General features: G+C 38.3%; 1 protein-coding gene across 1 annotated transcript in view; it reads right to left on the bottom strand.

The window, feature by feature from the left end:
- LOC131799405 (MAM and LDL-receptor class A domain-containing protein 2) overlaps window positions 1-17,358 on the bottom strand; it is a 92,333-nt gene extending 74,975 nt beyond the window's left edge. Inside the window, exons 1-19 of the mRNA XM_059117130.2 lie at window positions 17,226-17,358; window positions 16,009-16,148; window positions 13,178-13,327; window positions 12,301-12,465; window positions 11,782-12,084; window positions 10,909-11,165; window positions 10,379-10,469; window positions 9,603-9,743; window positions 8,787-9,049; window positions 7,867-7,957; window positions 7,435-7,569; window positions 7,021-7,277; window positions 6,074-6,239; window positions 5,406-5,549; window positions 4,934-5,202; window positions 4,584-4,677; window positions 3,431-3,571; window positions 1,966-2,310; window positions 277-1,416 (exon numbers count right to left, since the gene is read on the bottom strand). Coding sequence (XP_058973113.2) covers window positions 277-1,416; window positions 1,966-2,310; window positions 3,431-3,571; window positions 4,584-4,677; window positions 4,934-5,202; window positions 5,406-5,549; window positions 6,074-6,239; window positions 7,021-7,277; window positions 7,435-7,569; window positions 7,867-7,957; window positions 8,787-9,049; window positions 9,603-9,743; window positions 10,379-10,469; window positions 10,909-11,165; window positions 11,782-12,084; window positions 12,301-12,465; window positions 13,178-13,327; window positions 16,009-16,054 — 4,198 coding nt within the window. The 5' untranslated portion in view covers window positions 16,055-16,148; window positions 17,226-17,358. The remainder of the gene's footprint in view (window positions 1-276; window positions 1,417-1,965; window positions 2,311-3,430; window positions 3,572-4,583; window positions 4,678-4,933; window positions 5,203-5,405; window positions 5,550-6,073; window positions 6,240-7,020; window positions 7,278-7,434; window positions 7,570-7,866; window positions 7,958-8,786; window positions 9,050-9,602; window positions 9,744-10,378; window positions 10,470-10,908; window positions 11,166-11,781; window positions 12,085-12,300; window positions 12,466-13,177; window positions 13,328-16,008; window positions 16,149-17,225) is intronic.
- Window positions 17,359-26,379: the final 9,021 nt, after the last annotated feature.

Raw genomic sequence — 26,379 nt, 5'->3', positions numbered from 1 at the left:
AGACTTTGTGCTTCTGGAAGATAGCTACTGATCTGCATATATAAATTATCATGGGCTCCCACACTGAGATTCTTAACTCATACGTCTCTGAAATCACCTTTTTTCATCCAACTCTCCTATTACAACTCAGTTAAAACACTTTCTGGTTATAGCACACTGATTGCAACCAAAAACCTTTGCATAAAGTGAAATTTATTTTTGAAGATAAGGTGCAATATGTGCTCAAAACAAGGGAAACATCTGATAGTGAATCAGAGTATCTCTGTTTTGACTTACTTGGTTGCCACCTGAACTGCTGATCCTTGTTATCACAAGTTGTATTGAGGAGAAGCTTGCCATCATTTACTGCCTTACCACCATATGGAGTCCAACATTTGCTTGTTGGTAGATGCTGTATTGAACCTTTGGAGGTGAATTTCCACTTTTCATTGCACTTGTCTTCTAACACAACATCATCAGCATTAACACCAGATCCCCCTCTTCGTCGCAGACACATATTGTACTTGGTATATTTAATATAACCATCAGAAGTTAGCTGAAACTCCAAGCGACTCTCTCCACATCCGTCATAAGTCACTATAACAGTGCCTGGGTTTGGTTTACGAAACCCACCCAAGTAGACATGTATACACTTTGCAGATAACTTGTGTTGAAGAGACCCTGGACCATTGGGTCCTACTACTCCTTGTTGTTTGGTGTGATCTGCCGTTGGGCCAGTCCCTCCAGAATATGTGCCACCTTGATGTCGTGTCCAGTTAAAGATGTCTGTTATGTGCTCTTGGGTGTAGTTACAAAAGCCACTTTCAAAGTCGCAGTTGTACAATGAAGGCGCAATGGTGGGTGGCAGGGTGAACTGGGTGGTAGCTGTGGGTACTGAAGTTGTTACAGGGTTAGGATCTGCATTAGCTGGGAATGTGGTACAATCTCCACTTGTTATGAGAATATCATCAATGGCAATATCTCCACGGTAACCAGTACCACGTATTCCTTCGAAGATGATCCAGAAGTCAGAGCTTGGAACCTTGCTGAGGGACACTTTTCCATTTAACCACTTATTACCCTGCTGACCTTGCAAAGTCCACAGAATGTTTTCAGACTTGCTTCCAGATGTTGTCTTTTGCACCACATTAAGGGTTCCAATATCAAGACCATACATGTGGTACCAAAACTGAAGGCACGTTCCTTTGGCAGGAACAGCACTAAATGTCTCGCTGAAAAATCTTGCCTTGTCGCCAGTTTTTCTTGGTGATGAAGCTTCAATAAACATGTAGGTTCCGTTGGCAGAGTTAGTGGTGTGGTCATTAGATGGCCCAGTGGTAGATGACAGTGTATTACCTTTGCCTTGTAACCAATCAAAGTCATCTCCCTTACGGGTGTTTCTCCAGGTGCATGTTCCCTTCTCAAAGTCACAATTTCCTACAAAGGGAAAAAAAATGTTCATATCACTTCCATATGATTTAAATATGAATTCTCTGCTGGTCCTTATTCTTTTTTCATTTTTCAACTGGAAGAAGTTTTGGTGTTCAATCTTTCTTTCTTCTCATCACCCTTGAAATGGAAACACATTGAAGGGAGAAACTCCTGTTTGGTCAACTTTGAGAGGGAAGAGGATAAGACAATAGATGTAGGACAAAAGTGGTCAACAATATAACAGAAAGTGATGGATGGTTCCAAAAAAAATGTACATCCTTTAGGAACTTGGAAACTATGGATTGAGGAATGATTGTTGTAAACTTCTACACATGATTGTTATAAAATTCTCAAGAAGTGTATTAAGACTGACAATTATATAACCTGTAATGGGGTAAGTGACATCATGAATATGCACACTGAGACCCTCCAATTTGTCATTTATCTGTCAGATTTTGACTGTTTGCTAACTGTACGGGAAAAAGCCTGAAACAAAAGCGCATGTTTGGCTTTGAACCTAGGAATTAAAGAGCGCAGTACCAAGCCTGTACTCACCAGGTGTTGGGCACTTGCCCGCAAATATTTCAACATCATCAATGGCAATATCTCCTGTGCTGCCAGCCACCTGACCTTCAAATGAAAGCCAAAATGGTTTTACAGGACTCCACACACTAACTTGTGCAACAAGCCACTCATCATCTTGATCCCCAGAGCGTCTCCAGATGCGAATACCCACTGAAGAACCTGTTTTCTTATACACTGCCAGAGTCCCTACCGTTGATCCATACATGTGATACCAGAACTTCAGACATTTGGCACTAACTTTGGGCATCTGAGGAGTCAGTAATCTGGCCTTTTTCCCACTTTGAGCAATTGAACTGTCGATATACATGTAAAACCCTGGATGTATTCAGACAAAATTTTAAGCTTGTGAGTATAGTTATACAGAAAGCCCAACTTGGGCAAATGGTGACAGGCTGGGTGTGAGATCTTGATCGAAGTTTAAAGGGGGTAAGTTTCTAAAGAATCTGTGGTGCTGCATCAGTAGGGGAGCATAACAAGATAATTGTGGCTTTATCAACTGAGATGATGATGTAATTTCAGGGCGTGAAATTAATTTTTTTTTCTGATAGCCACTTGGCTCCTAAATTCATCAAAGTGGTAGCCAATTCAAAAAAAGTTGGTTGCCATTTTGAAAGACAAACAAAACCTTTTTTTTACGCTGCCATCATTCTAGAAATTAAGTTAGGGAAAAGATCTTTAACGTGCTACAAAGGGGACACTAGGATGGATGATATGCAATGTTTAAGCTCACCTAAATCCAAGATGGCGTCTAGTTATGGCATCTGCTGCGTTTGGAAACAAACTTAACGAGGAAGTTTGCCGCGCATTTGTCTTTGCAAATCTTTTTAATTCATTATATCTCTAGGTAAGGTTATGATGAAACATTCTAGTCGCCAATTTGGCGACTAATTTTCAGGATTTGGTCGCCAAAGTGAAAAATGTAGTCGCATTGGCGCCTGTATTAGGTGCAATTTCACGCCCTGAAATTGGCTACCATATAGATTGAGTCTCAAAGCTGATGTTTTAAGTGTTAGCCTTAGTCATCCACTCTGCTCGAATTGTCAGCTTTGAAACTCTCTGCAGTGGCTAATTTACATTATTAACTCAGTTGTCAAAACCAAAATTATCCAATTTTCTATCACCAGTTGTTTAAGTATCTTGTGTTTTTTAAATAATATTGCTGTAGAGGAGAGTAAAGTCGAAGTTCCTTACAAAAATATATAACTGTTATTAACATTTTTTCTTGTAATTGTGAATAGCCTTCCAGTCTCAAAATTATTAGTGTCAGTTTTCAACAGCAGAGATAGGACTACTGGTAACATTTTCTCTGCTAGACCATAGAATACCTTCTGATGCTCAATAGCATTATTTGCATATATAATAATATTGATAGGCAGTGAAGAGAAAGCATCTTCACCCTTTCCCTTAGAAAAGCTAAGTGTCACCACAGACATACCTGAAGCTGATCCTAATGTGTGATCAGCAGCAGGCCCAGTGTTGGGGGTAACTGTTGCTCCACTGCCACGAGCCCAATCAAAATCATCCGTTGTATCCTGTTGGTAACCACACATGTGACTTTCTTCAAATGTGCAGGTCGCTGCAATGTCCAATTAAAACAATTCGAACAGTCAATCAAAATTTAGCCAGACATAAAAACAAAACTTTTCTTACATAAAATTTCACTGACTTCCATTATACTACAATTCCCCACACGTTGACGAGTTAATTCACAGCCAATTTGCGACTTCTCATTCTTTAACTTCCAAGCTATGATTGTTAATTTTCTCCTTAGCTGCTACATGTTTCCTTGCTAATTAGTTACAAAAATTTGGTGTTAGATTAAGTTAACACCTTCTATCAAATAAGTTTGAGTATTCTTATAGGGAGAAGTTACATGCTAATCATCTCTGGAATTTAAGGGTAAAAGTTAATGGCGGTGGACAGAAGGAAAAATGTGGAGCCACAGTAATTTTATAGAGGTAAGAGAGGTTCAATCATAATTTTTCCTACTGTTTACCTTTTTACACCCTAGCATCAGTATTCATACTCTCTATATTCTTCTCTAAACATTTCCTTTGGTACTAACAAGGACAATTGCTTAAACAAGCGAGACTTCTTAAGTTGGTGATCCATTCCTCTATTTTCAAGATCTTTGACTACAAGGGGAAATTAGGTGCTTGACACCCTTAGAGTTTTAAGGTTTTAATTCGGTTTCAGGGCTGTTTCATTATTGAGCTTATTAAGAAGCAATAAACCTCAAACAGCAAATAGTATAAATGTGGCAGTCAGTTATGCTGTATTTTTGAGCCTGCTCTGAGCACTTATTTTGTCATGGGCAAAGTAAATATTAGTCTCTCCATTCAAAGTTCCTTCCTTTGCCTTTCCAACCCCTTTCCAACCCCTTCAGTTTCTCACAAATATGACAGCATGAAGATTCCTAGGCAATTCTGTGCAAGGCTCATGGCTAGGTTGTGAGATATCCTGTGCAGCCATACATTGAATAGTTTAGTGTCTTAGGACATTGGAAAAACCAGAAGCCCATGAACATCTCAGGCATTTTTTAGGATGAACCAGGTGTTAATTAATTTTACATGTTGTCCAATACATACTTGAGGCATAGTTGCAAGGTCCATCTGTCATAGAAATATCATCCAAAGCAATGTCTCCTTGGTAACTTTTGCCAACTGAAGCAGACATTACAATCTGTAAAGAAATGCAGGGTTGCAGAAAATAAAGGTTTTTACTTTTTTCTTTCTGCTTACTTATCACCTACAGTTAGTGTTTCACACCACTTTTATGTTTTTTTGTGTCGTTCACTAAAACTGTTATCTACAATACCATTATTTTGTTCCATTCCACTCCAATACATAGGCTCCTTTCATTACTAGAAATAACAGATCTCACAAAATGCCCCAAAGAATTGCACAGTTTTAAAATGAATATTTGACTTCAAGTTTACCTTAAAATGATCTCTACTGGTCACAGTTGCTTGGCCTTGAATCCATTTGTCTCCCCGTGTTCCTGTCTTAGACCACAACATTGAATCATGGGCACCTGTCCTGACGTAAACACTAAGGGTATTGATGTCTGCTCCATACATGTGATACCAAAATGACAAGCACTTTCCTTTGCTAGCAGTAGTTCCTGGAATAGAACTACTAATAAGCCTTGCTGTATCATTCATCTTTCTTGGCCAAGATGTTTCAATGTATACGTACCAGCCATTACCTGCAAACCAGTTCACCAAAAGAATGTCAACATAACTAAGGAAAGACACAATAAGTAATCGCTATCTCTCACCAACAAGTGGACATCAGGGCAGATGTCTTGCCAATGTCAAAGTAAATTCTAAGTAACAAGTACCTGGTGGAAGTGAAACATTTCATTATTTTATTGTTTAAAAGTAGCATCACTGTTATCACATTACTAACCATTTCCTTTCGTATGGTCAGCAGAGGGGCCTGTTGATGATGATGCAGTAGAGCCTGCTCTCCTTGTCCAGTCAAACTGGTCTGTTTTGTCTTGTGTCCAGGTACAAATGTCTGATTCAAAGTCACAGTTTATGCCACCACTTGCTGCAGAGAACATTTTATACACATAAGTAAGGAACTTCAGAAAAAACTGATAATATGATTTGAGTTCAATATGCTATATGAGTTTGGTCACTAAATAGCCTACCGGGCACAATATACTTATACAGAATAGCAGACAGGGACATAGTTTCAACTCTACAGCCAAAAAACAAACACATATTGTGTGGGAAGGAAAGAAATGCTTCTACATTGATAACCTAAGATAATAAAAAGTTCATTGTTTACATCAAGTTTACAGCTGTGAGCAAAAAGAGTTTCTTGCAGCTCTTGTAGTCAGATCAGCATAATAAAAAATTGTTGCATATTTGAACATGATACTGCAAAGAGATTCCTACAACCTCCAAGACCCAACCTTAGGCAAATTGCCATTAATTCCCAAAGGTTGCCAAACTTACAAGCATTACAAGACTCTTCCATTTGCATTATTTGATTTTGAGTTTTATTGCATGATAGAATGTTACTCCACAAAAAAGGCACTTAAGAAAGTACACAAGAAGGTAACTTACGAATAGGCGTTGTTGTGGCTGATGAAGTTGTTGGAGCTGCAGTGGTAACATAGTTTGGAGCAGCTGCTGTCGGACTCAGTTGACAATTGATTCCTGGAAGGAACCTAAAGTCATCAATGGCTATATCTCCTTGATAACTAGTTCCCCTGATACCTTCAGCAATGATCTGTTGTGTGTATCAAAAAAAATTAAAGCTCATCAGTACTGGCAGGGATGTGCTAATCTATCAAAGCCTGAATGTCACAAGAAAGTGGCTCTTGTCTTTGGGTAACTTGCTAAACTTAACCTTCATGAAAGCTTCCAATTCTAAAAACTACTAGGAACTGATAAATGCTTTACTTTTCTTATTACATTATCTGATTCTTTCTCAATCAAACTAGAGAATTTAGTGAACAAATAAGAAAACTCCCTCTGGCTGATTTGCTGGTTTATTCACATCACCCACTAGTTGACACTAGTACAAAATTGAGAGCTACAGCTGTATTCACCCCAGATCTCAAACAAAAGAGTCCCTTCAGGTCTCTTATAATTAAACTGAGGGAGCTTTGACTGGCAAACAACATGCACTATAACCCTTAGCAGTAACAAATACATGTACAGCCACTTATTACAAGCAATAACACATTCTCATTAGACAAGTGACACTCAGTAAAGCCCTAACCATTATTCTGTTTGTTTATAGAAAATTTACCAAATCTTCTGTATTCCTTGTTTTAAATTGTGTTTTTGTCAGTCTATTCGAAAGTTGTTATCATACATTACCAAATCAAACCTCAGAAGGAAAAAAAATAAAATAAGGAAAAAAGAGACTCTTCTAGACAAAAACATTTACATGACTGACATATTGGTTGAAACTGCCTTCTAGCAGAATCTTTTGCTTCCCAAGGCTGGTAATTATAACATTATTAGAGGCTGCTAGTAAAAGGGGGCTGACAATGTTTGGCTACCTTATATTTAGCTTGATTTCCAACTGGCACTTGTCCATTAAACCATTGTCTTCCTTTATTTCCTGAGAGGGTCCAGATGAGTGTTTCAGTATTACCAACTACTTGGTAAAGATTGAGGGTGCCAATGCTTGAACCATACATGTGATACCAGAAAGTAAAGCAGTTCTTGGAGGCCGTTCCATTAAATTGTGTACTGACTAATCTTGCTTTGTCACCTTGTTTTCTAGGACTTGATGTCTCAATGAAGGCGTAGGCACCTAATGACGAGAAAGAAGAAAAAGCAAAGAAGAAAAAGAGTTGTTTCCTTGCACAATTTTACTTTTGTTCTCACCAGATAGGTGGGAATAAATGGGAAAGGTTTAAAGGACTATGACACACTTGTATCTACTTTCTACAGTAACTATAGCCTTGTACCTTGAGAAGAACCCAGGCGATCTGTATCAGGACCTGTAAAGAAACTTGGTGTTTGTCCTGATCCCCTGATCCAATTAAAATCATCACCAGCCATGTTACTCCAAGTACAGAAGTCATTCTGGAAATTGCAGTCCCCTACAGTGAAGATCAAAGTAACTCAGGACTTTATTCTATGCTATGTATTGATTCAAGGTTGATTGTATGAAGTTGTAGCATGTTTTAATGTTACAACCCTTGTTTTATGACATATGAAGAACTAATTTAAAGTTTTGCCTTTGTTTTTTTGCCTCTTGTCTATGACTGGTAATTAAGGCAGTTAACCTTCTGTCAGAAAAATTGCAGTTTTCTGTACTGAGCAATTCCTAATCATAGACCAATCCATCTTTTAAGTATGCCATAAGCCATGATACAGGAAAAAAGAGGTACACTAACCAGGATTTGGACAGTGGCCTGAAGACATGGAAATATCATCAATAGCAATGTCACTTTTGGCACCATTTCCTCTTACTCCTTCAAAAACAACCTGTAATACCAAAAAAAATTATCAACATGCTTAAAATTGTCTTATCTGCCACTGAAAGGGTTAAGAGGCAAGTTTTTTAACAGTGAAAAAAATGTAAGCAATCATAGTCAAATGAATGCAAAACCAATATTTAATAAGAAAAGAACTTCTGTCAGTAAGTCAAAAGTAAGGTTAATGACAAACTCATAACTTAGTTGCAATTTTCCCACAGTTTTTGGGAGTGGAGAAATAAATCACATATTTAACATAGCAAGTAGCAAATATCATATTAAGTTTTTCATAATTACATCTAGTTTGTGGTTTTGTTGTTTGCTCTTAGTAAAAAAAAATTATCTCAAATGTAATTCATCAGAATGAAACAATAATTGTTGTCAGTGCTAATCATGACAGCTTGTTCCCAAAGTATTTCAGGCATCCACAATTATTTGCAGATGATTGGAGTAAAAAGAAAAAGTACCTTTAGTTTGTCTTGGCAAAGTAAGTTTAGAGGCAAGTACCATTAACCCTTTCACTCCCAGAAGTGATGGACATAAATTTAAACTTCTCCCTACAATATCCATACTTTCTTCAGCAAACAAGTAATGAGAATATTCAAACTTATCCGGTAGAAGCTGCTATCTTGATCTAGCACCAAGTTCTCATTTGATAACTAATTTACAAGGGAATGTGTAGCAGCTACAGGGGAGAATAAACCATCAGATCTTGGGAGTTGAAAGGTTTAGGATAACAATACATTTTAATTCATGGAAACAGCTGGTGACCTGACAACACTACAATCTGTGGTTCTAAAGTTTCAAACACTGTTGAGAGCTAAGATAACCAAACTTACAGTAAATTGGGCTGTACTGTTGAGTGTGACACGTCCTTTTAGCCAAGTCCTCTGAACACCCTGGTCACCTGAGACAGTCCAAATTGCATTTCCAAGACTATTTCCAACTTTCTGATAGACATTGAGTGTACCAAGGCTTGAACCATACATCATGTACCAAAACTGAAAGCAACTTTCTGTGACTGTAGCCTTCTTGTATGTTCTCATGATCCTGGCTTTATCACCATTGTTCTGTCCTGAAGCTTCAAGTAACATATAATAACCTGCAGAGAAACAAAAGGAAAGTTACCAAGTAAGCATTTTACACTTACCACGTTGACAGCATTAGAAAACATGCTGCCATATTGTTTGCAACCAAGCCCGGGCTGAATCACACTTTTAAGGCTATTGGGCAACATACTCGTACAGAAGCCATCTCCACCCTGGAACAGAATCTGAAAATTGCAACCAGCTGCTCAACAATGTGACTGAGTCACTTCACTGTTGGTAACTAAATTCTAAAAGTTGTCTCCAGCAGGTAATTTATTTGAAGTCTCATCAACCTTCTTAATGTGAACCAACACACAAGGAATGACACGACACCAATAAACAATAGTAAATGACAGGAAAACCCTCACCAAGGTGATTGAGCAATCAACTGATTCTCCCATGCAGGTTTGAAAAATCTAGTTATCATAAGGTTTCACTGAACAGAATATTTTGGGAACTTACCAAGAATAAGCCTAGGTGATAATCAAAATTACCAAGAAATCATCAATATCAACAGCAGTTTATCTTATTAGCAATCAATTAAATCATAAAAAAATAAAACCTTACCCAAACTAGATCCATATGAGTGGTCAACAGTTGGTCCTGTTCCTGGAGTGGGTGTGGAACCCTTAGTTCGTATCCAGTCAAAGTTATCTGTGTTGTCCTGAGTAAAGCTACAGCTATCATCTTGAAAGTTACATGGGTCACCTAGGAATAAAAAAAGAAACAAAAGTAGTGATCTACATCTCTACCTGCACTTTTGCTGCCACTTGCACATGGTACATAAGGCCTGAATGCTTTAACATGAACAAAAATTGACTTCACTTAATATTTAATGACTGCATGCCTCTTAAAACAGTGAATAATCTCTCTCTCTCTCTTGCAGGACCTCCTCAACTTCTACCTCAGGGATCTGGTTCAAGCACTGTAGTGCCCCAAGCTCACTTCTCTACCTCTTTTTTTTTTGGCCACCAAAACTTATGAAATAACCCCCAAAAAAATGTTATATTAATTGAATGCAAAAACAGCATGATACCACCACATCCCTGGTATTTGAATGGACCAACACGTTGGCATCCCAACTACCATGAACACATTCAGAGAGGCACATTAGACCACTAGGCTTAATTCTTGAGAAAGCAAGTTGGAAGACACAATATTATCAGGAAACAGACAGTACATCAAACAGTGTCCCATAACAGCCCCGTAAGCTATTATCTTATCTGAAGGAGTGAAAAGACTCATAGCCATGTTCTATACTACTAAGAACAAGCATCTAAGATTTTCTACAAGTCGTTTTTTTTCCAGGAAGTGTACACATTTTGTCTACAAATAACACTCACCAGAGTAATCACATGATCCAGTTGCCAACTGAATGTCATCCAAAGCAATGTCTCCTTTATCATTCCCTTCTGCTGTTCCTTCAAAAACCAGCTAGAAAAGGCAAGAAAACATTGATCAAATTACACTCAGCTACATGAAAATAAAGACAATATTATTATGTTCTATCTTTTTTTACAAATATGACCAGAAAATTGCCATACCCTTATTATCTGGCTAAAAAACAGATTCACAATATACGACCAGCAAAACTTTAATTTCTAACTAAATTAACTTTCTATAGTTTGTACAAAATTATACGATAAAGACTGATTGATACCTAATTCATTAGCCTATAAATGAAATCAAAGATGTTTGTTTTAAAAACTGTTGGCAAGTTATTGTGCACATCTATCCTTGCCTTAAAACTTCCTATCCTTGCCTTTTAAAATTCCTGGAAAAAGGAATTCCTTTTTTTTTCCATGCTCAAGCATGAAAAAAAGGTCAATGTTATGAAAGCCAATGTTATGAAAGCCAATAGGAAAAAACTTACAGAATAAGACTGGCTCATTACAACATCAACTTTGGCCAGCTTCCACTTGTTTCCTTGTGTACCATTCTTTGACCAGATAGGAAATCCCAAAGATGTTGTGTTAGCATACACATTAAGTGATGCTATGTGAGGCCCATACATGTGATACCAAAACTTCAAGCACTTAGTGGTTTTTTGGGACACAGAAACCAATGGGCTTGAGATGCGGGCAATATCTCCATTCTGCTTTCCATTCACCTCAACATACATATATCGACCTGCAAGAAACATACAAGAAGGCAAATGTAATTAGTCAATTAACCTTTCGAGGCTGCTAATATGTTTGGTGAAAAGTGAATATTTGGCTGAGAAGCAAAGCCTCAGGGGCAAATGTGAAATTTTTAGGACAATCTCTCAGCCAAGGATGTTATCAGCCAACATACAAGCGAGCCAGGAGGGGGTTTATTCATTTTATAACCCTCCCAATAATTTTCATGCTATGCCTTGACAGCAGAATTTTGTTGATTTTTTTCTGGAACAGTATTTGATATCAGCTTTTCAATGTCACTAACACTGAACTCTACAAAACAAGTTCATTTTGGTTTTCTTCCATGTTAAGTAATAAAGATGAAAATGAGAAGCTCTTGAGCTGGCTTCTTGAGTTGGCTTCTTCCCCTGGCTTTGACTTGTTTGTTTTTTCAATGGAAATAGTGGGAGGTTATTGTAAGATAACTGTACCATGATCTTGTGCCGTGTGATAAGTGAGTTATAATACAAAATGCCCCCCCCCCCCTCAGGTCAAGAATTCAGACCTCTCTCCTGGCATCCAATGCACTAACTGTTTGCCACTGTCTCTCATACAACCCAGCCACAATTAAATGATGCACATTTTACCTGTAAACAAGAACACAGATGTTGTATTGGTGTTCTGAGTACCAAGACCTTGTGATCCACAGTTAAGAGAAGGTCCATGTTTATTGTATCGCAGATCAGCCTCTTCATCCGCGTAGCAACGGTAATAAGAACCATAATTCCTGATACCAATGCCTTGAAGGTTTTTTTTATTATTTTTTTTAAATGTCTTTGCTTCAGTAATGCACTGTTGGATAACATTTGTTCCCCTGACTGTACCAGGTAAGGTTACTCTAAAGATATGGTTTCCATTGTATGTTAGATAGCAGCCCAATGAATAAACACCTGAAAGAAGAAATGGAAAAATTAAAACCTGTCATATCAAATTCTTGTTAAATTCCTTTCTAGGGAATTTAGCCTGACACCCTTTCGAAATATTTCTCTTTCTAATTACTAAGCTGCCTCACATAAAGGTGAGGTACAGACACCTTTCTGAAACAGACATTTAGCATCAGTCTTGAACATCTTTTTCTAAGAGAGTTTCAAGTCATGGTCACTCACCATCCGGGACACAATTTCCCCATTTACCATCTTTGCTATAATCACTTGTGGTAGCACACCAAAGGAGAGAGTGAGCTACGGCTGTACATTGGCTATAATTTCTGGTAAGATATCTGAATGGAAACACACAATCTGCACCATTGGAGTTACCACCAATAGTTTTTACTGAAAAAATAGAGAAAGAAACATTATTTAGACATGTATATAATTATTAATAAATGCATATATATCTATATTGGAAGTCTGTGTTTTGATTTTTCTGTTGTACAATGCTTGATACCTAGAAGTAGAGCACAATAAATATTGAGATAGGGAAAAAGTTTTAAGTAGTTTGAAAGTATTACTTCATTAACTCCCCAGATCTGTATCTATACTCCCCCTTTTCCCATTTGTTCCTTGGGCAATTCTGCCTCCAACAAGATACAAAATGCCCCACCCCCCTCAGGTCAAGAACACAGACCTCTCTCTCCTGGCATCCAGTGCACTAACTGTTTTGCCACTGTCTCTCATACAACCCAGCCCCAGTCTCCAACAAGACTATTGGAAGTTCTAGATTCTTACATTTGCACATTTTTTGAGCTTTATGTAGCATTGAAGTTGTTCTCATCAAATATTTTCAAACACTTTGGCCTTTTCTCAGGAGAATTTTAGGCATGCAAGTAATAAAATGACATTTGAGAAATTGCTATTTGAAGTTAAGCTACACCTCCTTACAAGCTGATACACCTTCCCACTACCCACCTGCTGTTAAAACCATTCTTACTGTCACTATAAACACAACCATTAACATAGGAAAATAAGGTTTAAAAGAAATCAGTTTATAGGTTTATTACCAACTAACAAAGTACAGTTGTGCTGAAACTGACTCAGTACTCACCTTTATTGGATTTTGGTGTATGATCTTTGGCAGGTCCTGTGCTTTTGGTATCTGTAGCACCATGATACCACCTCCAATCAAAGTTATCAGTCTTATCCTGTTTATAATTGCAAACACTGGACTCAAAGTCACAATTTTGTGCAGAGGTTCCTTTAAGGAAGAAGAAAAAAGGAAACCATTTTTAAAGGTGTTCTGAATGAGCAAAGAACTTTATTTGCATGTCTGATAATGGTGATCAAAATCAATAAACTAGACATTAGACACAATTTTTGCACAATGATTAAAGGCTAGCTGACATATAGGTTTCTTTCTTTGCATAGGTTGGCATGATAGGTAGGCTGGTCCTCACTCAAGAGTAATCACATTGTCATCTCTCTTTCCTAACCTGAAACATCTCCACTGTTCCAACTTTTTTTGTAATTGATCTTTTCATTATTTTGTGTTTACAAACAAATAACCTAGCATTTGGATAACACGCACGCCATAATGCCTGGCTTTGTTTCACCAGATAGCAATATTTGGTTGCTAGTAGTTGATTTGAAGAGATGTTACAAAAACCTAGCAAAGGAGTTTTGCCCTAATGCTTCTTTGGAAGAAAATTCATAATATGAGCTGAGAAACTCATTTTGAGACAAGGAAGCAGGTTCACTCCAGAAAGACTAATGAGCTTTTTCTGAATTTTTCTTAAGTTATTTCAAGTCAAATCATGACCTGCAGATAAATTGATTCAAAATGTTTTGAACATGCATATCTTGGAAACAATGTCAACACTTGCGGTTACATATAAATTAAGCACGTTTATTATATTGGTGCCAGCGCCCGTGGGCAAGATGAAGCAAAACTAATGTTCGCATTAACTACGCAAGTAAGAAAATGCTTGGAGCGGACTTACAAAGTCCACAACTTTTGGTCAATGTCGGCGATGCAGTCGCAAAAAGCGGCAGAAGACAGTTAAGATAAAGAAAAAATAAACGACTTTCTGACGGTTTATTGTGCTGCAAACACAGTAGGTTTTGTTTCCTAGCTCTGGAAATCGACCAGCCATTCTTGATTCGTATTAGAGCGAATTTATTTGGTGTATAGTAAATCCTTTATTGACAAAGCTTGTTCGGTCAAGATGGCTAGATAGCAGCCTCATTCTTTTTCTACGGTTTTTGGACCTTGACTTCGTCTCGGTCCATAAAAACGCCAAAATAAATTCCGCCAGTATCAAGCCATCTTGACCTCACGCTTGATCAGTAACACATATGTATTTCAGGCATTAACCCGCGTCTTGTTTCACCAATTCTTGAGGAGCGCATTCTTTATGTGTAAGCAGCACGTTAATGAAGAGGGACTTGGCTCGTTAGGAAAATGTAGCTCATTCACAAATAAACAACGAGTGCGTTCTGGAGATAACAAAAACCGCACGCACACCAGCGTTACACAGCCAATGAATTCTTGTCACGGTAACTGACTATTACCTTCAGTTCGATTTGTATCTTTCCAATTGGACGAAAAGCCACACACAAAAAAAACATGCAGGTAATCCAACCTAAGAACTCTGCGTTGTCCTAAAGCGATTTTCAACACTTATCTAGAGCCTGAACCCGATCAAAGTAACCAGAAATTACTGAACAGGAACGATTGGGTTAACTCCTAATCAAAATTTTCATCCGCTTTAGATCAGCAATGAAGCTAAATGGAAATAACAAAGCTAGTTCCACTTGACTGTGTCACACAAGACCTTCTAACTATTAAGCTTACCGTCCTACTGAAGATATTGAAATGCGAAATTACTCCCTGAATACATTTTGGATCAAAGTGAAACTCGATTTGCGATCTGTACAGCTGTTTAACAAAACTCCCTACCCTCCCCCAGTAGAGCACATTCTCAAGCTGACTTCTATAGTTTGGGCGTGTTAGAGTTTGTTTTTCAAACACAACTCAGAAACTAGGAAAAAACTAAAAGAAACTTAATAATCCCTTCCTCTTAGTGAGATAAAAGCATATACAGATAACCTTTCGAACAATTCCAATTACTTATTTTGTTAGGGACCCTTTATGTATACCATTCGTAAGTTACTCGCTCGCAAAGAAAGCCTTTTGGAGCCGCTATTAAAGAAACAGTTTACATAAACGAGATACATTTATTTAAAAATAATCTCGTCGCGATTAATTTCATCCAAATAAGCAGTATTGTTTGTTTTCCGTTTGCCGACATTGTGTCAGACTCTGTGGGCTGTTTGACCTTAGAGGAAAAGTAGCAATGTGCTCGCGTAATTTGATTACCAACTTGTGTCTTTGTCGAAGTCTTAATTGAAAAAGAAGGAAAATTTTCGCTATGTTCACCTATAAACAAAACGTGTAAAGGTGGTAGGATTATAGGCCGATAAATTTGAGCATGACAAATTCAAAGGAACATCCGACAGTATACTTGAAAACTGTGTAAGCTCGTACCATGCACGGAAAAGTTTTCAACTATCTTTGAACCGAAGAAAGCTTGTCGCGTTTCAAGATTAACTGGTTAAGCGAACGATCTGTTTTTTCCTGTCTTAACTTGTCTCTATAATACTTTCGAATTCTTGGCAATATTTTCGGCGTTATTTAAATAGATACTGATTTCAGTTAAATTGGTATTGATGTTGAAGTAGCTTGATAACGCAATAGTTTAAATGAAATTATTCCGATGATAAATTTTTAAAAAGCGCCGCGCCGACCGTTGTTCCAGTTCCTCATCGAACCATGGACATTTTACATACGTAGCTAATCGATTTTCCTATGTGTAAAACCAATTCCTCAAAATGTCCTTCCTAACTCAAAGAAAAAATAGATTTACTGTAGTTACTCACCTGATACGCACAACACAATGACCACGAGCAGAGTAGCTCGTTGCATTTTTGGAGAGCTCTAGGATGTTCGCCGATAATCCTCAACTTCCTCAAAGAATTGCAGCTTTTTCTAACAAATCAAAACGCTCAAGATTCCAGACCTACGAAAAGAATGTTCACAGTTAGCCAACATTTCCGTGGTAATGAAAGATGTGACAATATTAGCTTTATTATTCTTGAAAATATATTGAACGGAGCAAAAATAGACAACATGTGAACAACATTGGAAAACAGTACATTTGTGTATGGCACATGAAGTACCGAGCTCTGAGGGGGGCATTGGATTTCACAAGTGAGTCCTGAGTTCAGTATTTCCATCAAAAAATTCCGACGTAAATATTCAGCGAGATCTGAGATAGAGAAGTTAACTAATGACTGTGTGTTTCTACAAAATATTGAAGCAAGCTTGTCTGTATTGTAATCTTGATCATTTGAAAAGGGTTTATGGGTATTACATAAGCACCTATATAGGGCCACGCGATAAGAAACCAGTATTATTTTAAATATTGCTGAGCAGAATAAAGAGAACTTAGCCAAAAATAAGCAGCTTTTTTATTTTGATGACATACACAAAGTAATATCGATATTGCTGAGCTAAGGCAATAGTGGTTCTGAGAGAAAAAGTTTAGCGGAGCGCTGCGCTGTAATACGGAGCGAGGAGCAGACCTTTACACGGTACCAGGGGCAAGCTGGCGCGAAAAAAACAGATCAGCGACACGCTTTCTTTTCGAAGTCTGACACTTAAAACGGCACCCTTTCCGAGGTATATACATATTTCTACAGTTCACTCGGCAGTTTGAATCTATTTTATGCTCGTTAGAAGGAATTATTGAAGAGCGCAGTAACTAGGTCGCATTCTCACACTTCCTCGAGATCTAATGTTGTGTTACGGATTAGCGCTGGAGCCCCAATAATATCTGCATAAACTGAACAACAGAGCAAACATATGAAACATGACAGCGACCAGTAGCCTAGCCATTCCGTAATTGAACGTGTGCGCAGAGATATACGAAAATTTTGTAAAGTTAGCACGATTGGAACGTTATTTGACGCTACCGCAACCTTCCCACCAACAGTATTATAAATTCGACCATCATCAATCGCGTCACCCAAGCGAATCACAAAGCGCGCAGTTGTTAAGCAAAGACGAATGAAAAAATGACACCTGAAAGTCCTACCTTCGTGATGTCCACAAGTCTTATTTGACTGTGCTACATGAACCACATGAAGGATTTCTTGTGTCAGCAGCAGGAGATGAGGGATATTTCAATCCCTTCCTTAGAGCAACGAGAGGCTGGTACGGAAGTCCTTAGAAACATCTCCAGACATTTAAGTGACCGCAGATTACAATAGACGCCAATCATTCAATTAGTGAAATATTGAGCCAATCATATTAAATGAGAGGAGGTGCTGAAATTTTCTGTGTAAGGGAAGATGTGTTTTCATGTCACCCACTTCGCAGTTTACAGAGCCAGAATCTTTACGATCCACTCATTTCCTCATAAACCGGTTGAACTATTATTCTGCTTCTTATGGGAGGTTAAGAAACTTTTTTGTTTTTGTATATCTTGATTATTCAAAACAGACCGAATTCGATGCAGTTATGTATACACAAATATCAGATAGCCTAATTTAATTCCATGGCTTGTAAGAGGCTTGATTTCCCAGAACAAGATAAGTTAAACTGGATCGTAATTAACAAGAGGAATGAGCGCGATTCGTTAGCATACTATTGATCGAATCTGTTAAGGTTAAAAGCTCAATGTAAATACGATCCACAACTGTTTGAAAGCTTTGATAACATTAATTCACGTGGGGGCGGCGTGGGGTTAAAGAAATGTGAGAACAAGAAAATTGGGAACTCAGATGACGGCAGCAAAAATGTACAGAAGGAGCGAGGGGTCGGGAATGCCGTACACATCGAAGACACGTTGTCCCTCCTTAGGACTATTAAACCCTTTGCATGGGCCAGAAGCAATAAGCATATCAAATATTTGGCGGTGCTTGCTGCCAATGCGATTTTTTTCTTCATTTTCCTTAGTTCTTAGTCAGTGCAAAGGGAAATCCTGACTGTAAAAAGGAATGTTGATTTAAGTTCTTGTTTGGGTTCTCTTTCAAATAAAGTATTTTTGTTATAAACTAATTTCTTTCAACTCTACGACTGAATTGGAAATGAGAAAAATTTTTTTAGAGCCAAGAAAATCACCCATAAACAGTCAGAAAAAGTTACGGGCGCCTCCGAGAAGTTTTAGAAACGCATTTCTACTCATACTTTCGGTGTCTACCATGAACTTGTTTCATTTTCTAACGAGCAAGCAGCGAAATAAGGCCGCGACCTGTCTCAACATGTTAACTTTTGCGGTCTTTGTTGCTGAGAGTTGAATTGAATTATGAAGTCTACACACGTAGCTGAATCAATAAGGAAGGTCAGGGAAACTAGATAGCTCTAATGGGCACGACAAACTAAGCATTACGTGGAGAACATTCCATATTTCCGTAGCAACGCGAGAGACCCTTGGAATTCTGAAGACGCAGGCACTTTTTGAGGAGATGTCGTCATGTTTCTTCAGTGTGCGATCTCGAAGGTTGTTCTGCATTTTTTTGTCAGTTTTTTTGAAGTGTGGCTGTCTGCGATTGGTGAGAGGTCGCGGTTATACGGTCCTGCACATTAAATCACAATAACTGTCCACTAGATTTCACATTCTTAAATAAAAATATTTCTCAGCGACATGTAGAAAGAGAAAAGAGAGAATGAACATGTTGGTTGTGGAATCATTCTTCACTGTCACTGTTATTGTCAACGTCCTCATCGGTTGTCATTGCAACTGTCAATCGTCAATGTCATTAACGTTGTCATCGTCATTGTCACTACTGTTGTAATTGTATCTGAGAATCGTTTTATTGTTAATTCGCCATAAGTACGGAAAATTTCTCGTAAAATGGTCCAACTTTACACTAGGCCAGAATCAGTAATCATAAAAGCTGCGTTGTATGGTCAGCTGAACTTCTTCTCTGCTTTTCGAGCCATAACGTGACGAAGCACAAAGAATGAGGAAGTCATAAACTGAAAACCGATAACCCGATTTCGGGTTCATTAATTCGATGATCGGAGATCACGAAATATCAGCAAGATGATAGCCTCCGCTTCAGCCGTTAATATTGGCCTCGTCAAGTGAAGCGCTACTTTCTTTGTTCTAGTCCCTCCCCAAACCAATGACAACTGACCGCAAGATGACGCAATTTGATTATTCCATTTCACTTGTGCTGAGAGATTATCAACTGTTGACATTCTCTAGCACCTGTATTAAGTAGAGCCATATTAAGCTGTCACCCTGTATAAAGCGGTCAGCTGTCAAAGTCAAGAATTTGTTTCAACTAAATCACTGTAATTTTCACCTCTATAAAGCGGTCGAGGTCAACGTGACCACTCAAATAAAACTAAGTATAATCTTCCAAGTAGTTTTTTATCTATGTTTTTCTCCCAAAATCAAAGGAACTTACATTTTGAGCGAGATTCTGTACAAGACCTGGTCAATTATGGTATAAAGTGGCGTTGTTTATCGTTTTCTCTTTAATAATACCCCCAATCTGTGGAACCTGTATTAAGTGGTCAACCTGTATGAAGCGGTAACCCGGCCATTCCCCAAGCGTATATAGACGGTGGGACATATGTCCCACCGAGAATGGAGCTATCACTAATTCAAGGTCTAAAACGGCCCTTTTTGACCTTTTTGGCTTTACAGAGACATAACGATCTCAGTTTTTCGACTGCAATCTCGGTTACCGGGCTAAGAATTTCCCCAAGACCTGCACCTCAGCTTGCTTTCCAAAACAATCATGAAAATTAGGACGCTGCGACTTGTACGTCGATCTCCGTAACGAGCTGGAATCTTCCACAAATCAAGCTAAAACTTTTTTATGTGACAAGAAGACAACAATTCTTCCCGTTATTTAGGTAAAAGGGCCACATAACTCTCGTGACCTCACACTACTACAACGTGATATCCCTCGAAATGCGTTCACTTTTTAATGTCGAAACAGCTTTTAAAAAGCTTTTCAAATTCGTGGTTGTACGTGTGCCCGGCATCAGCTTCCTATTTCACGCAAGGAAGTGGCTAGATGAAGATGGTACATTTTCTCACGCGCTCACGAGAAAGGCCAACTAAGCCTTCCAAAACTTCTGCGCATGTGAAATTTATGGATAATGGTATTTCCTAAAGCTCATACGTCGCCAGGCATGTCGTTTACAGTAAATAAGCGTTAAGCGCTATTGACCAGTCGTGATAGCTGGATCTGGTCAATTTTAACAATTCCTCAACAACAATACATTCATCGAAGCCACACGCAACCCGCAATTAGTAATGGCTGTTTATATACAAAAAAGGAAATATAGGAGGAAAATTGACCTGTTCCTGTATTGCTGAGAGGGGTTCATACATCCAGGAGATAATGATAGGATGACGGAAGTACTTCAGCTATTAAACCCCATGTCTGCTCCTACGTAGGTTGGATTTTGGGTAATGATATTGTCGCGCAAATGTTGTTATTTTACAAAGGTTGAAAAGAAAAAAGATGAAAATGAATAAAATCATATCGTGATCTCATTTCTGCGACAAGAGCAGTGACAAGGGAACCTGAGATGTTCTTCGTTTCTTTCCCAGACACATGACAAAAACGAGAAAAACATTTGTGATTTGAAAATCAACTTCTCAAAACTTACCATCCTCTTTATTCAATTGACACGCTCGACGTTTTCAACATTGCAGATCATAAAAGCATCGGAGCGCGAAAGCCACAGATCTAAATATCAATTCCTCCTTGGAGACTAGAATTTTACCTTTGTCCAGTGCCCATGAAAAAATCGAGAATATTTCTTATTCCTAAACCGAGCTCAAAAATGACCATTTTTCTTATTCTAGCTTAGCAAGAGATTATAATCTATTGATTTTACCTTGCAATGGACCTTCGTGAAGATCAACCAAGACAAAGTCTGAAATATAAATAGTTTCCGAGCAAAAGAACTTCAGAGATACGGGTAGTTTCTCCCTTCATATCCAAAATATACATTTTTTAGTGTACCGGTCGAGTCCAAATTTAACACATGAATCAGGAAGCCGGCATGAAAAGTTTTGTAGTCAAGAACTCGATCGATATTAAGCCAAAGACCGCAGTTGAAAATGCGATCATCATGCATCGCACAGACAAATCGAATCAGTCGACAGATGAAGGTTGGCTCATCGTTGGAGAGATTACGGTCTTAGAGACTTTTATGGCACAGAAGAAGATTTAGGGAACGCTTACCGCGGATTTGGTGCGACTTCCGCAATTAAAGAAGCCGAAGAGAACCGTTAAGTGTTCACTCCTGAACCATGTGGAACGTTTGATGGGCATGTCATTTCATTTAGCTTAGGAGCAGAATGTGCGATCTTTCAGACATGATTTCCTATCGGACCGAAAACCGAAAGTCAATACTTGTGTATTTGACATGCTTTCAACGACTCACATAACGGCTTAGGTTTACATAAACACTTGAGAAGAGCTAATACAAGAACTCGAAAATGTAAATAGAATCGGAAAGATAGAAAGTTTATTTTGAATCAAGTATCCTCTCAGCTGACTACAAAAGATATCCAAGGCTGCGACTCGATTTCACTCTGGAGCGTAAACCAAAAGTCAATACTTGTGTATTTAACATGCTCTCAGCGACTTAGAAAACGACTTAGGCCTTTCGTTAATACTTGACAAGAGCTGCTTTAATTAAGAACTTGCAAATGTAAATAGAACTAGTAAGATAACAGGTTTATTTCGAATCAAGAATCTTCACAAATGACCACAAAAGACATCTAAGGTTGCGGTGATTTTGGCAAAATATGTCACAACTATTCGTGTTTGGCTCGATATTATGCTTGTGCCTCGAGGCTTGCCCCACTTAGGGAGCAGGATGTGGTTGGCAACTTTATCAATCTTCCTATCGTAGAAAATGCCTTCTCAAAGCGGAGAGTGTCGTATGAATACTCGAAATAACGGAAACCCATGTGTTTTTCCCGTCCATTTTTTTAACTTTTGCTTTAGATTTAACAAAACGTCAACGTACTTTTCAAGCGACTAAGTTTCTTTGATGATGGTGTTCATGAGCGACCCGGAGATGCAGAAAATACAGATACTATTAACAGATCGCTGTATTAGTTTTATTATTCATCTCAAGAGATGAGATTATATCCTCTTGTTTCTATCTGACATCTAAGAATGGGCTAGCTACGATAATGTGAAAGCAGAGAAGTCAAGTCGAACATCACTGAGTTTTGTTCTTGAAAAGTTGGCTTCTTTCTACCAATCATATCCTTTAGCGGTAACACAAAAGAAATTCTATGATGTGCATCCAGTTTGACCAAGTGTATCAAGTGCATTTGATATTCAAGTGTATCATTACATAATGACTTTGAGGTCCGATGTAACATCGACTGTGATAGAGCAAATGAATATCGTTATGAAAAAATAATGCCGTTTGCATTAAATTGCAAGAGACACAGTAATGTTCGAAATTCAGGAGAAACAAAACAATCAAAACTGATCTAGACTAAAAGAACCTCTTAGACTATATACCCTTGAGGTCACAAAGAAAGCTAGCGTCAGATTCACCGTAGTGTCACTGTACTAATAACAACCTATACATTCAACCTAATACGTGGCCTGACTCACAAATAAGTTCTCTGTAGGTTAACAGTCAGCGCAAAGTCTGACATTCATATCTCCTCGAAGGGAACCTTTTTCTTTGTCCGACGCCACAGACAAATAAAAACATCTTCCTTTTACATACCTGTCTGTAGTTACACCATCTGTTTATAATGCTGTCACTTGTTTACTCTCCTACTCAGTACCTTGTGCTTGCTCTAAAGGGCGTGAAAAATTACCAGTTCCTCATTGACATTGTGCCAAACGCTCATGGAAAATGAAATTACGTATGGGCGGTACATAAAAGGTGGAAATATAATCTGAGCTTTCTTGATCAGTTTCATTTTGCCATTTTGTATCATTTGTTATATTTGGTTATTCATTCTTGGTATCGTGTGATAAATTACCCTTGTCTAGATTTCTGTACCGAGAAAATGAAAAAAAGAACCTTTTACTGATTAACTTCTCGATCCCCGGAAGAGGTAAGTATTCTTAGCACGCCTATGGTCGGTCATGTTTCAGACATAGACAATTACGCTCATGCACGATCGTGTTACAAGAATGGTTTTCTGAGTAGGACAACGTTGATGGTCAGAAGCCAAGTTTGTCAAATTTGTATCACACCCACTCTGAGCAGTGCGTCGAAAAACTGTATGCTGTCGATCATTTTCACGTGTCGTGATCAGAGTCAAAGGAGCTATGTCATTTGATATTATGACTTTAAAATTAAAGGGACATCTGTTTAAGATATAAAAACTCAGGTTCCCACCGAAAAGAGAGTTGGGTCAAAATTGAATTGTTTCTAAGCATGATGTTATGGCAAGAAATGGTCTACTGTTCCGGCTTAACTTTTTGCACTTACCGTCGTATAAAGGTCACTTTGTTATTGGTAAGCTTAGGGACTCAGCTGTCGTAGCTAAGCGGAAAGCTCCTGACTGATCGGAAAACCAATTGTAGGTCGACAATTGAAGTCGTGCAGCCGTAACTTCGTTGCTCATTTTTGTTTCTATATTATTGTACTAGTGTTAAACGTAATTTATAATAAAGTTCGGATATAACGCGCGCTGTCATTGGTTGAAAGAGCGTGCTCTATGAGAGTATAGAGCATAGAACTGAGCTAAAGCTGTCACGCCATCTGCCAAATTGTACTAATTTACGTTATTAAAACGTGAGCAGATACGAAAATCCTCAAAGGAAAAACAAAATAGACATTCGAGGTTTTAAAGATTTTCACGCTCAGTTAGATTGCAAGCTTACGTACGGAAATAAAAATCAAACACAGCTAACACTCATATAGTATATAAAGTTCAGTGTTCAAAAACAAAACAGAACAAAACAGAAATGATGAAAAATATAACCAAACTGGCATAACTGTTAAAATTCATTCTAATCATGACGGTGTCTGAGCGAATATGATCATGCTGAAGTCCATCGCGGCTCGCTCATCATGGCGATCTCCGGTCATCACAGCAAGCCTCAGAAACTACATCGGCCGCCCTTCGAGTGAAAAAATAAGAGCTTGCTCTGATATCCTTTCCGATGCGTTGAGTGGAAAGTCACATCTGTCACTGCAGCCGAGTTTTGCGGCGCTGTCATCCCGAGCGATCTTCATGTTCCGGTGAATTCGGCTGTCGTTCATTCAAAAAACACTCGCCCTGAACAGTTTGTTTTCTACCTTGTCATGTGAAAAAAACTCGCGTGTTTTTATGAGCCATAATTCGGCTGAAGTTCACTGAACATTTCACTTCAAGATTCTGTATTAGAGACTTAAAAACTTCAGGCAAAAGTGTTAAATTCGACCTGCCGAACTATTTAGTTTGTAAACTATCGCTTAAGGTGAACTTTGATGGTTTGACACTTTTGACAGCTTTAGTCTTGTACAGCCAATCAGATTATTTGAACCATTCTAACAGGGATTCTGATTGGCTATTGTAGCGTGCTTTATGAGAGTATAGAGCATGCTGACGACACTGTTGTTCGCTTTGGAAATAAAGTTTGTTTTGAAAATTGAAAGTAATGCTCGGGGAATTTAATGGATTCTTTATTATAAAACAAATAGAGAAGCCTTGGCTGTGCTCTGTTCTGTTATAAAGCACTTGGGAAGCGGCTAGAGCACTCAAGAAGTGGGGAGAAACACGAGACGTAGTCGAGTGTTTCTCCCTACACTTCTTTCGTGCTCTAGCCGCTTCCTGCGAGCTTTATAACAGAACAGAGCACAGCCAAGGCTTCTCTATTTGTTAATTAAGACTGGCCTATGAAGAGAGGAGTTGAAAAGAGAAATTTGCAGTTCATGACGATTCTGTTTACTGTCTGCGATCTGAGCTTTAATCCAAAAGATTTTGCCAATTATTAGAAGTTTTAGCATTTACCGCTCATCTTATCAGGCTTAATAAAAACTCTAACTTAGGCAGAAGCGATAAAAACAACTTACTTGAAAAGGGAAATAACGACTCGCAGGCAGTATGGCTTGATGGCAGATAAACTTCCTTACAATGCTCGAATTGCTGTCCTCAATTTCGCTGGTCTTAGCCTGTCACAGTTCAGCGAATTTAGTTCCTTTTTATAGCAGTCAAAATTTGTTTTACCAAACGGAAAAAAGTTAAATATCTGTAACTAACCTCAACTCCGCTGAAAAATTTCCCCCAAACATCAAACTTTGTTCGCGCACGTTAGTACACTATCGCTGTGGAAGATTAATATATTCTAACCAAAGATCGCGTCTTCCTCGACGAAACTGAGGAACTTTTCGGCCGTGGAGTGACCAAAAGTTTCGGCCTTTCCTTTCTATCTTCTAAAACTCTGAATTTTTCTTTATCTTTTCTGCGCGGGGAAGGCCTTGCCGTCCTTCTGCCGATTCTAAAGGCCATCTGTAGGGCCAATAAATTTATATTGATCTATTGTCAAATTAAAAAAAAAACGCTCTGAAGTTTGCAATAAACACAGCTGTGGAAAGTTATTTCTAGCAGCTGCGAGGAAGAGCCGGGACATTCGAACTCATCGAATATTTCTTTTTCTAGGTTTTTCTTCTGGAAAAAAACTGAAAAAAACTCGGAATCTTAGGTTTTCTTATCAAATGCGGTTTCCCATTTTTGGAGATTTGGTTTTCCATGTTCAGACTAAGAACTTGGTTTCGTCCTCATTTCTACGATTACTTTTGATATTTTCGATCGAATTTCATTCTCGGTTTTTGGTTTTGAGATAGATTTTAACCAGTTTTTCGAGTTTTGATGGGCTTCTTTTGACCATCCATTTCTCCCATCGGAAAGGACACCGGTAAGGACGTAGCAAAACAAAAGAACAAATGGGAAAAACGAAAGCTCAGCATATGCGTTTTTAAGACTGAGTACATTTCTTAGACATCCCCTGCAAAACATCAACGTGAAATCAAAGTTTGCTTCCTCTACAAACTGAAACTGCGACGGCAAATAAGTTTAATTTCCATTTGAAACTAAACGCTGAGTGACGCCGAAAGAGACGCCAATCACATGCAACCGTCTGCAAAATTCTAACTAAAAATAGAAATTCATTTTTTAATCGACGTTTTCCTCAGCGTTATCGTCCTGACTGCTTAAAATCGATGATGATTTTTCCAAATCGGTAAATATTAATTGACAGCTCAGAGCTGACTTTCATTGTCGACATTCATCGATTTATGTTACT

This window comes from Pocillopora verrucosa, chromosome 3, assembly GCF_036669915.1.
Source record: "Pocillopora verrucosa isolate sample1 chromosome 3, ASM3666991v2, whole genome shotgun sequence".
Lineage (NCBI taxonomy): Eukaryota > Metazoa > Cnidaria > Anthozoa > Scleractinia > Pocilloporidae > Pocillopora > Pocillopora verrucosa.
This window is presented reverse-complemented; position numbering and strand designations above follow the sequence as displayed.